The sequence below is a fragment of the Charadrius vociferus genome, unplaced genomic scaffold, assembly GCF_000708025.1.
Source record: "Charadrius vociferus isolate BGI_N301 unplaced genomic scaffold, ASM70802v2 scaffold126, whole genome shotgun sequence".
Classification (NCBI taxonomy): Eukaryota; Metazoa; Chordata; class Aves; order Charadriiformes; family Charadriidae; genus Charadrius; species Charadrius vociferus.
The window spans coordinates 3,782,490-3,794,775 of record NW_009648894.1 but is presented as its reverse complement, the minus strand read 5'-3'; the positions used below and the strand labels follow the sequence as shown (position 1 = coordinate 3,794,775).

Genomic DNA, 12,286 nt, shown 5'->3' with positions numbered 1-12,286 from the left:
TGCTCAGTTTCATAGCTTTACTTAGGTGCTTTTAACAACGCAAAACAAGAGCAGTTGCCCTTAACATACAGCAGCACTGGAAAGCAATAAATTGTTGTACCAGATGGTACATGAGACAGGGGACACGTGTGGATGCTGCAGAGGGTCCCCCCTTCCTGAACGTGCAACGTGCTCTGTTGGGCTTACAAAGACTACCCAGGGAGGAGGGGGAATCGCCATTTCATTTGGGCTAGGAGATAGTACCCATCGGCAGAGAGGAGGCAGGAACTCACAGAAATCTCCTGAAACTATTTCTGAAACTTATTTTTCCCCCCTGAACAAATACCTACAGCCTATGCTGGCACAACAGCAAGTTCTAGCTGTATGACACTGACCTCTTGGATAAAAATAGGCATTTTTTGATGACACATTATATACAGCAGTATGTGAACCAAGTAGTAATTCACCAAAATGGATTTTGTCAACAAGAAAAGTCTGCAGCAACATATATCCAGATTAAAATCACATTCTTCACAGATGCTGTGTACATTTTAAAATCAAATGTAATTTTTAAAAGTCTGGTTTTTAACTGGTACAGACCAGAAAAGTATTCACACAATATTAACACTAAATCAATTTCTCCCTACTCGATTCCATGGCATCAACCAGCAACAGTGTAATGAATGCAAATATGCTAGTTCATTTGACACACTGCCATTTGTACATATTCTAGTACTAAATAATTAACACTGACTTTGGAAGAAAGGTTAAATTGAAATTAATTCTACAATATTCCCATTACTGGCTTAGTTTCAAGATATAACTAGGAGTGTAAAAGCAAAAGAGCTGTGACCAAGAAAAATTAGTTGGTGATTTCTTCACTTTGTACTCCTTTCAAATCCATTTACTTTAATAATCAATACATGTTCCAAAAAAGTTTATTTAACCCTGCCTAATCAAGCAATGCAGAACGTCAGAAATCCTTTATACACTGTTTTTTCATCTGGAATTAGACAATGTGCTTACCATATTCTGCAGCCTCCTCATTCCCTAAATCCTACCGCGGATTTACATTGAACTGAAGTTTTTCTCAGGTTTACATTTCTTAGGTGTCTGTAGGTAGAACCTATGATTTTTCTCTTTTCACATTTTCAAGCTCAGACATTAACTGGCGCAAGCCCCCACCCTTTCCCACTTAGGTCCAACCCTTTTCAAACGAAGAGATTTGAACCAACTAAACTTTGTAGCCCCAAACCTGCTTCCCGTTATTGTGTCAGAGCGGTGCCAGCGGGGGGGCTATCCCTTACGTATTGATGTTTACTTGATCTGTCCTGATTGATGTAAGCACAAAAGTGGTTGCAACTAAGAACCCAGAGATTTTACTCTCTCTCCAGAGGGACTGAAAATATCCCCTTTCGTTTATACCTAAAACCCCAAACTCCCAATAGCATTTCTATTGCTGGACTTTTACGTCCAAATATGTTTATATTTACTCAAGAAAAAAAAAATCTATTAAGAAATACCCCAGCGCTACCCTGTGATATCGAAGCATTAACTCAAAGTCTGTTTAACCAACCAATACTATGATTCGTTAAAAAAAATAAAAAAGCCTCGGTATTTTTGCAGATATCAAATGCTGGAATAAATGCTGTTGTAATGTTAGGGTTCTATTTTAACAGTTACAGGAGAGACATCTGGCAATAATCTACAAATAAATACAGTGTCTCCATTCTTAGTTTCTCCTCCAAAACACTACCTAGGACATTTTTGCAGCATGATTCATATAATCAACATAATACATTACAATGCCTTTCAAATAATTCCGAATTCTCAGTTCATTCAATAAAGAACTCATTTTCAAAAGAGAAAAGGGAACATGCCATGCCAGAAAACTTGCTTTATTGACTCAGCCCTGCTGCCAGGAGGAACAATGCGGTGAAGCAAACTCCACGATTTCAAAAGCGTTTTTTTACAGCGAGGGCAGAGAGAGAAAGAGGCTTATTTACCGAAATGTGAGATTCCACAGGTGAGGCCAAAGACGGTCTGAAATCCTCTTCCTTTAGTTCCAAAAGTTTTAATTTATGGTGAAGCCTGTAATAATCCTTTCAAGCTGCCAGGTAAAACGCACGCCATATCTCAGCCGTATTTTCTTTCACCCTTTTGCAGCGTAACTTTGTTATTTGCATAAAGCTTAGTTCTGGCCTATGGGACTTTTTGAACATCTACATGTTAGATTAGCTGTCTTGACATGCTCTATCAAGCATGACATCATGGATCTCCATGGCAACCTTAACCACACCTGCCCAGATGCCAGACTTACCTGTCATGTTCAGACCTAACTGAACATAAAAAAAAAAACCTCAGCCACCATTTTGCAGGCACTCAGCCTTGCACAGGCACCGGAAGCATGGGTTTCTTTTAAAAAAATTGGTGGAAATCTAATTTCGTTTGCCAATAAATTTGTCCTTCACGGAGCACTGGCTGAAACGCTAGAGCTGTTGCCGACCCTTCCACATCTCCTGGTGTATTTCCTAGTCAAACAACAACAAAAGAAATCTGTGGCAAACATCTTCCAGCGCGCTTTCTAAAGGCGTGCTCAAAAGTTCCAGCTCTGAAAAACTTATACACACTCATTTTTGCTCTCTGCCCCTCAGAAAGGGTTGGGTTTTTTTTAGCGAGGTGACTTGTAAAACAGGTTCACAGCAGGGATTACCCCCCTCCCATGGCCAGGTTAGCATTTTAACCTCTTAATTGCAAACTCTTTTTCATCCTCGCAGCTGCCAGCCCAGCTTTTATACTTGCTCCTGCTCTTTCCTTCACTGCTGACGGGACTCAACCCCACCTAAGCGGGTGACCGTGTCCTGCCATGAGCTCAGCGGCAGATGATTCACACCACCTCAAACTGCAGAAGACTGAGACTGTTTTCCTCCTTCCTCTCTCTTTTTTTCTTTTCTAACTTTCCTGGGGATTACGTTAGCGCCTTGCTTTCATTAACCCAGACGAGACAGCCTTGGCAGAGGCAAGGTATCCAAAGCTCCTGCAGAAACTTGCATTACCTATTAAAAAAAAAATAATATATTTTCTTCCTTGGCTTTCCAGGCTTCCAGGTGGAGAGCCGTGCCCGGCTGCCGGGTTTTGTTGTGAGGGAGCAAACCCACAGCGTGAGGGCAAGCGGCCGGGCTGCGGGTCGCAGAGCTGCGGCCACGGGGTGCTACGTTCCCCTGCAGGCATTTTGGGGTGCACAAGGCACGGCATGCCTGCACCCCACCCCCCCCCTCCCATCCCCGCTGCTGCACGCTCGTGCCCCAGTTTACCGCACGGAGCAGCTCAGCTGCTGGTTATTTGCCTTGTGGCAGTATCCCAAGGCCCTTGTGCAAATAAAGACAGCCCCTGCCTCTGTGAGCTTTCCTTTCCAGAATAAGGTATCACCAACAGGGTAACAAACCTGCGGGGTGGAGGAGGGATGATCTGTGTGCACAGCTGGGAGGTTTCAGGTCACCACGTAAGTTAACCATCAGTAATCCCCAGTGGCATTTTACCTGCCCGTGATTGTATTTCTGATTTGTGGCAGGTTATCAACAGTAGAAAAGGGTCCTCAGGAGGCACGGCCGGGGAGGGATTTATCTGAATAAACGAAGCCTGGAGGAAACCATTAATACGCAGTGGAAGATACGGACAACATTCAGAGCTGACCTTGCTGGTGGAGGTGATACGGTATGATCTAACAACATAAATTTATTTTTTTTTCCCAATTGTTTATTTTCTGCAAACCAGGGGTCAGTCTGCCATACTCAGACATTGATGGTTAAAATCGGCACGAGAAGAAAGTCCACCAAAAGAAAGACACAATTACCTATCTTGATTTTCTGGCATATTTTTGTTGGACCTGACAGGGTTTAGAGCAACCTGGAAGACAAATTATATGATATCCAAGGGACTATATCCTGACTGTAAATATTGGGGTGTTTTATGTTCCAGCTGCACCGTTTGACATAGAGATTAGGAAATGGTGTTGCATTAGCTACTATCCTTGATAGATCTCCCACAGTGTGGAAATTCCCACCATGGATAATTTTGCCACTTTCCAGATATTGGAGCAGCTGGAGAAGTAAGATGGGAGGAAAGGAACCTGGAAAATAAATTGTGGCATTTTAATTCATGTCTTCCCATACTTCTTACAGATTTTGTATGTGATATATATGCTACATACACATACCTACTACATGTGTATGTAGTTTATCTTCTATACCACTGCTACACACATACATATATAAGGGGGAGATAAAAGGTACTATGTATGCTAAACACACATATACACCCTCTGAAGCAAAACTGTATTATGGTCTTACTCATGGAGCCGCTAAGTAAGTGTGCATTATGCATACACATATACAGACACATATAGCTATGTATGCATACACACATACCTATGTGTATCTATACACAGAGATACATAGACACACACACACACACACAAAATACATACATACGTGTGTGTGCATGCATAGACACAACTGGTAAGGAAAAACCCCTCTGAACTGTAATACCATGACCATAATAATCTTACTGCATCTGATGAGTCAGACTGTTGATACATTACATTTCAACTGAGCAATTTTCTTACAATCAACAGGTATAACTTATTTCTGCATGTTTTTAATGTGGCTTCCGTTCAGTTTATCTTTCTTTTTTTGAAGTTATGCTGAATGGATGGCGTCTTCAGTCTTTCTGATTCCCAAGAAAGATAGTTTGATGCTCTAATAGTAATTTTAAAGTTATTTGGTTTAAAATTATTAAAAAACTCATTGACACATTGCATACAATACATATGTCTAATCATCAAAAAATAGAAGCAGGAGACTTTTGCATGAATTTTACCCTCAATAAATTAGAAAGGATGACACATTTTAAACAAATAACAGGAACAGTTACTGCATTCCTTCTGTAATTTATTGCCTTCAGAAAAGACTCAAATTACAAAATGTGTAGGGTGTAATGCTGTAGGCTGTTCAAACTGGGTTTGCAGTGTCTGCAACACTGGAACTAAATATTTACATGACTCCAAAAGATCTAATCTCTGGATTTCACCCCCCTCCACCCCCTTTATTTAATTTGTATGCTATCTTTATCCACCACCCAGCACATTCCACACAGTCGCTAAAGTTCATGGAAGAGATAAGTGGGGAGAAAAAAAAAATAATCAAGACTTTCAAAGGAGAGGAGGGAAGCTGTTTAAAAATAAGGAATAGATCATCCTCATTAGAGCTGAAGTCTTGCAGTAATTTTATCTGGATACATATGGATTCTAGCAGTTGTGTTCCGAGGCAGTGATAGCACCTGGGATCTCTAGAGACTGACAAAGAGAAGTTGTACAGGGGGCTGTTACCAAACAACAATCTTTCCAAACCTGTATCAACGGTCTGATCTCCAAAGGTTTAGAAGGCTTCAAAAGAGGCTGGGAATTCAATAAGAACTCCCATAACAGAGTACAATATTTTTTTCAACTTGTTTTTACTCCTTACTTACAATTAATTTTCTGTTAGTGATGAAACACCTAGAAAACACTAAGAAAAAAAAAAAAAACTTTTATAAAAGGTTTGCTGTCAATCATTTGTTAAACGGAGAATAATGGGCAGAAGATTTTTCAGCCTGAACTCCAAATTCTGCTGGTTGATTGAAAAAAAAATGAATTATGGAATAGAAGGTAGATGTCTGTAAAGCTGAAGAGATTAAACTCTAACATTGCACCCAAAACCAGAGCCCAGAGTTAGGCTGTGAAGAGATCCTTGCCCGGCATTCCCTGAATTCAGAAGGTCGGCGTGACGGCAGCCTCCACCTGCTCTGAGAAATACATCAGCGTGTCACATCGCCTCTGACCCTACATCTACTTTTCACTGCTGAAAAGCAATTGCAGGCAGGAAAGAAGCAAACCACCTTAAGGTACGCTGCTGACAGACCAACGCGGATGTCAAAACAGCTTGGAGGAGACAGATACCTGTGGATAAGTCCATTCTGTTTGTATTAAAAGACTCAAAAATAGAAAAGAAAGCAAATGAAAGGGTGACAGAGCCAGCTAAAGCATACAGACACACTCTACAGATATTTTCTTTTCTCCTGGGCAGTGTTGCCAATACTGAAAGTGTAACAGAAGTTAACAGCTGTTCCATATTTTCCCTTCAGCTGCAAAAAGTAGATGGAAACCTATATACTAAGATCAAGAGTCTCACCTTTATCCCTTTCTCCGTGTATACCCCCCAAAAAATGAAAAGCTCTTCAAAAATGTCAATTTCAACAAACAATTCCAAGGTAATATTGAATAGTTTCATTTTTATTATTGTTTCTTTGAATTTCAAGGGAGCAACTGAATCTTAGGCTACATCAAAAAAAAAATATCTGTGTAATGCTTTGTTACATTCTCACCTTTTGTAATGAGGTAACACTCAATTTTGTAGGAGTTATAAGGACTGTTTAACAAAAAGCAAGAGATGAATTTGACTTTCATACCTGATCTCTCAGTCTCTCCTGGTGTCCCATTATTGCTGTAGCATGGTGGGGATATTTCTGTTTCAGATGCTCAAGAAAAGCCTCTCTCTTTCTGTCCATTTCCGAGGTTTGCATTCCCAGTATTTCTTTGGAACTGCGAGGGCCACCTACTGTATGTCTTCGAGGGATGTTGCGGGTGGACTTTGAATTAGAAGAAGTGTGACTGCTCGGGGTCGGAAGGAGCTCTTTAGATCGGAGACATTCTGCATCATCTAGTGATGTTACATGCAAACTGGTTTTTGCCTGATCTGAGAAAAAAAAACAAAAACCAAAAAGTGTATTATAAAAACTTCATCCCAACATTCACATTAATAAGAAAAAGAAAATAATTGATATAAAAGCTCGGTCCTTTTAAAATTCTGGCAGTGCTCAATGCATGTTCTGCATCATTACGCATACACATGTTGAAAGAAGTGGACCGGAAATAATCACTTATATAAGTTATGCCCAGTACTTATATACTTTTAACATACAACTGCAGTATTGCCTTACAGAAAAGTGAGCATCATTAAAGTAGATGTTCCTTTTATATCATCTTTACCACTATGTGACTTGAAAAGAAGATCTGACAGGGCCCTTATTCCCTGACCTTTAAAATCTACAGGATGCTTTCCAGGAGAAGAAACATGTTTCCTTCAATAGGCTCCAGTACCTTAATGGCCCCGTAACTAGTATCCTTAAGGATACTAACTGATAAAATTCCTTTGACAAAGCAGATTTGAAATCCTTAATCTGTTTTCAGTGTGTTTTCCACATGCTCTGAAACACCTATGAAATAAGATGAGGATCTGGGACGCTTTTTTTCCTGATTTCTGACTGTGGTCTGGTTTTAAATTTCATGGATCTCGCTTGGATTTTATATGTCTCAGGACAGTGGGCTGGAAAATACTACATCACTTTTTCAATAAACCATTTCTTAAGAACCAGAATAGAAACAAGTTTTGCGTGATATATATATATATAAAAACCTCAAAACCTCAGATAAATTTTACAACTTAAAATCTACTTTAAGACCAAAGACCATGACGACGTTTGTAAAGAGATAGGCAGACACGGCGGGTATGTAAGTGCTGGCTTATCTTCAGGTAACTGTGTAACACGAACCTTCTGGTGCATGAAAAAGTGTAGTCTGGAGCCTTGTTACCTAATACCTTTGAAAAATCCCTCACTCCTTTGTCAGCAAAGTAAAAAAAAAAAAAAACCACCACAAACCACCAAACCCCAACCAAAAACCAGAAGCACTGAAAAGGCCTCTCCAAGTCTGATGTGGCCTTGCCCATCTTTTCGGGGCAGCCTCAGCCATCCCTGCAAGTCTTAACCCTTCCCAGAACCTCTGCAGGAGCAGGAAGCTCCTTCTTCTACCTGTTTTTAATACAGCTCTATTTCTCTCTGTCTGACACTTTTCGCCTCGGAGCCCTTTCTCCCCCCAGCGACAGCCTCCCCCGCACGCTGCCATTTGTACGGCACCGCTGTTTGAACACAGGCACCTACTCGCTTCTTTGTATGGTTCAGTCAGTCAGTTTGACACCCTGCCTGCTGCTTGCCTCAGGAGTTTATGCTGAGGATTTTTCAGCTTTCTGGCGCGTGTTGCCGATTGCCTGCCAAGTCCCACGTAACATCAAGCCCTGGTAATAAGGTCAATGTTCCATCGGCGGAGCCGCTGCCGGTGTGATGTCCCACAAATTTACACGGGGAACCAATTCCATGGGGTTTCACAACAGGACCGGGCCCTGGAAAGTCCTCAAAGACTTTGCATGTTTCTGTAAGCTCCCTATAATGCTCATGGGTTCCAAATTATCAACAACATCCTCTCATGGCAACCTATCCCGAAAGCAGAACCGGACACAGGAGCTCAGATTGCAGGTGGCACCACACTTTGATGAGCACAGATCCAGACATGACTTTGGACACAGCTCTGGTTCCTGGGGAAGTTTTGCTGCCCTGCAGATTCAAAATGCCACCTCTGATCTCCGCAGCATCTTCTGAGACCTTCTTAGAAGCACAGTCCCAGTTAAACCTTCAGAGCAGCAGCCTGACGTGTACATACACACACATACACACTCAGACTCAACTTTTCTAAGCACAACTCAATTACAAAAACATCCAGCCTCACTGAGTACCAAAAATGCAGAGCACCGACTGTCAGGTACAATCAGCTTTTTTGAGAGAAGTGGCAAAAAGGAGAATTTTGCTTGCAAGAATTAAGCGTGGCTACGCCAGATACAGTCAGTCAAAATGGTTTCTCAAAGCCGCACAGTCACTTCCATGGATTTTACACGGGAGGAAAAAGAGGTGGGATGGGGCTGGCTGGAATTTACCATCTTTAATTTGTTGCACCAAGTGCCGGAGGTTATATCCCTGAGGCTGTTGGAACAAAGGCAGCAGACATAAATAAAGGATTTCCTTGGAGCTCGAGGGAGTCAGAGTGAGCATGAGTGACTGAATGCAGCAATTTGGTATAAACCCTTAAAGTATGGTCACAGCAGCAGTTTCAATCACTGAACTGGTGGCAGGCACTTCCTCAAAAAGGCAGGTAAACCCGCACCGACAAACACAACCCAGAGCTCATGAATGTGTATTTCGGGTCCTAAATCTCCCTCGTGCAAAGCCTTTCCCTACTCCGCATTTCAGTCATTTCAATAGCTTAAAAAAAAAGCTAATTATTTGGAACACAATGAGACACATCAAGTAAAGTGTTTTACCACTATTTGTTATCGGGTGAAACCTTGAGAAGGAACCAAAAATAACGCATTTTTCTTATACTATATTAGAAAGATCAACAAATTCTCTTATTTTCCTTTCATATATTTGGAAAATACTGTATAAATACCAGTGAAAAGAAAGGAATGCAAACTATGCGAACTAATTGCTAGCCTTGCCAGCGAGCTGACCTGGGCATTCAGCACGCTCCCACCGCATTGCAGCCCACAGCAGCACGTGACTTGCTTTGCACACCAAACTCTCTGTCACATTTGAATATGGGTCTTTCCCCTAGTAATGGCTGAAAAAATCTTCCTTGGCCACTTCCTATATAGGGCCAAGTGACTTTGATGGCGAGAGTTGAAAGCTGGGATGGTGAAACCTCCCCTGCGTACCTCGGGGCACATACGCTCCACAGCTGCCGCTGTGGGCCACAGCGCTACGGGGAGGAGAACCCGAGAGAGGTTTTCTGGATCCTGGAGTTGCTCAATAACAGCATGGGCAAACCTTCCATATCTTCCAAGTGAAGATAATAGGCCTAGAAAATCAATCCCCACAGATAACTGAAATGTGTGAAGGATCATGTGATGGTTCCCAGAAGAGAGCTAAGAGTAGCGAAAGGATAAATTATGCGAGTAAACTCCTTGGAAAAGGAGTAAAGAGAAGCCAATGGAAAACACAGGGGTGTGAGATAAGCTTGTCTCCCCCTCTCCCTCCCTCATATTCAGAAGCTAAAGGCTGAAGGTCTTTCTGTTAAATAAAGTAGCAAGTCTAGAGGGCAACAAAAAGCAAGACTTGCTGATCGACAGGGGAGGGCGTTGGTTGTCCAAAGGCTTGGGTAACCCTTACACTTGAGTCGCTTCTCTGATCTGAAAACAAATTTCAGGATTTCTTAACATCACCCATTATGACAGTGGACATAACTACAGGAGAGGTCCAGGTCTGCAGCCTAGAAGCAGTATGCCTAGGACTGTCAGGAAGATTTTCATGAAGGATTAATGGCTGTGAGTTGGAAATAAAAAAAAAAAAAAAAAAGAAAAGAAAGAAAAGAAAAGGTCTTTCAACACATCCTGGTATGCAATTCTTCTAAGTCACACCCTCCACGAATTCTACAAAGGTCAGGAAAGTCACTTTGCTTCATTACTTTAAATGTTGTGAAGATTTTAATAGTCCTGTTTGGTAATCCAGGTGACATGAGAGAGGGACATCTTCTGAACAATTTCAGAAAGCAACAAGTATGGACCTGACCCATACTGATACTATGAAACTGAGCCTTGAAGCAAACCACGTTCAACACTTGAAGTTTAAAAAAAAAAATAGTTTTAACAGCGTGAGTCAAACCCACCTCCATTATATTTATGCTCGCAGTAAATTTGAGATTATCTGAAATGTTTCTAACGTATTCCAGTGTCTTTACAATTATCCCTGTTTCCAAGGAATTTTCAAATGTAACTTTTGGATATGGGCCAAAAAATTTGATTATGAACTTCCAGCATTCAAAATTTTGGGGAATCGGAGGACCAGTCTGGTCAGACCTCTGTTTTTCTAGCTCCACATGTATCTCAGGCATCTCCATACAACCATACAGAAGAAATATGTTAATAAAGGGGTTTTTTTTTTTCCTAGTCTGACACATCCTTTAAGTGAAGACTTCCGTCCCACCAAACATAAACATATACAGACACAGATGCATGTGATTTGCACTGCCAAGTATTTTAACTTAAAAAAAAATATTCAAAAGAGCATCAAGCAATTAATGAAAGCCCAAGGAAAAAAAAAAAAAAGAGGGTTTTTTTTTTCTGCTAAATTCTCTATGCATCATTTCTGGTATTAAAGACTCGTAAACTTCTGTGATTTTTTTTAAAACCACATGTATCCGAGCATGCACTGCTTGTTTCTCAGAAGCACAGTAACACAACTTTTTCTCAAGTGCTTATGAGGAATACAGTACACGGGAACCGGGAATGTTCACAGGTGCTCCACAAATACTATAATAGACGCAGATTAGATTAGGTATTTGTCATGCGACCTGAATGCTACGCTCCACGTGGAACATCCCATGTAGAGTTCCAGCAAATAGTTTTCATTCGCTTTTAGACAAAATATATAGTGGCACAGTAACTGCCCAAACGCCGCACAGCTGACCCGCCGCCCAAACCACGCTCCTGATGTCGCGGCTTCGCCCCAAATGAAACCCGACGGGGTTCACACACGAAGTAAACTAACCCTGTGACAATCTGCTGCCAATCCCCCCATCTTTGGGAAAGACACCCCGAGAAGGACATGAGCCCAACCCTCCTTTTCCGAAAGAAGGGCTATTTCTCCTGCAGGGGGTGAAGCGCGCGGAGGGTTTAAAGGGGACGTGGCACTGTTCCTGTCGTCGTCGTCGTGTCCCCCCCTCCCCCCCCGCGGGAGCGGCGCCCTCCGCGCCCCGCAGCGCCCCGTGACAGCGCCGCAGCCCGCTCCCGGCTCCGAGGCTTAGCCAGAAACCTCCCCGAAGAGGAAGTTAAACTCACAAAGTCGGAGTATCGGGGAAATCTGCAGAGCCATTAGCACAAGACAGACATGCTTTGCCACCCCCCACCCCCCATGCATTCTGCCTCCAGTTATAAAAAGCCGCAACGAGGGGCACGTTCAGATGTAACTCCATCTTTGCCTGCTTCTCTTACTTACCCTTCATCTGCCTGCTGTCTGCCGAGCAAGCCAGGCACAGCTCAAGTTTCGGGCTTTCATTTTCCTCCATTGTCCCTGCCTCCCGCACAACCTCCCCTCTCCAACTTGCAAGCCGCCAGCGCCCGGGCTGTCAGCGCCACTCTCGGGGAGGGGAAAGGCAACTCTCCCTTCCCCGCAGCAGCTATACGTCCCTCTATAGAGGCGCCGTCTCTCCGTAGCGCCGCTGCCTCCGCGCTGAACAAACCCCCCCCGCCCCGTCGTCCCCACCCCCGAGCCCGGGGCCCCAACAGGTGATGGGCTTTTCTGCAGGAGAGCCCCCCGAGCCGGCTGGCTTCCCCCGGCAGCCGGGGAGCCTTATGAAAGGCAACATTTCAAACATGATTACAGGCCT

General features: G+C 42.7%; 1 protein-coding gene across 1 annotated transcript in view; it reads right to left on the bottom strand.

Moving 5' to 3' along the window:
- Nucleotides 1–11,990, bottom strand: part of KIAA1217 (KIAA1217 ortholog) — a 184,062-nt gene extending 172,072 nt beyond the window's left edge. The window contains exons 1-2 of the mRNA XM_009887136.1: nucleotides 11,896–11,990; nucleotides 6,484–6,770 (exon numbers count right to left, since the gene is read on the bottom strand). Of these exons, the coding sequence (XP_009885438.1) occupies nucleotides 6,484–6,770; nucleotides 11,896–11,965 (357 nt within the window). The 5' untranslated portion in view covers nucleotides 11,966–11,990. The remainder of the gene's footprint in view (nucleotides 1–6,483; nucleotides 6,771–11,895) is intronic.
- Nucleotides 11,991–12,286: the final 296 nt, after the last annotated feature.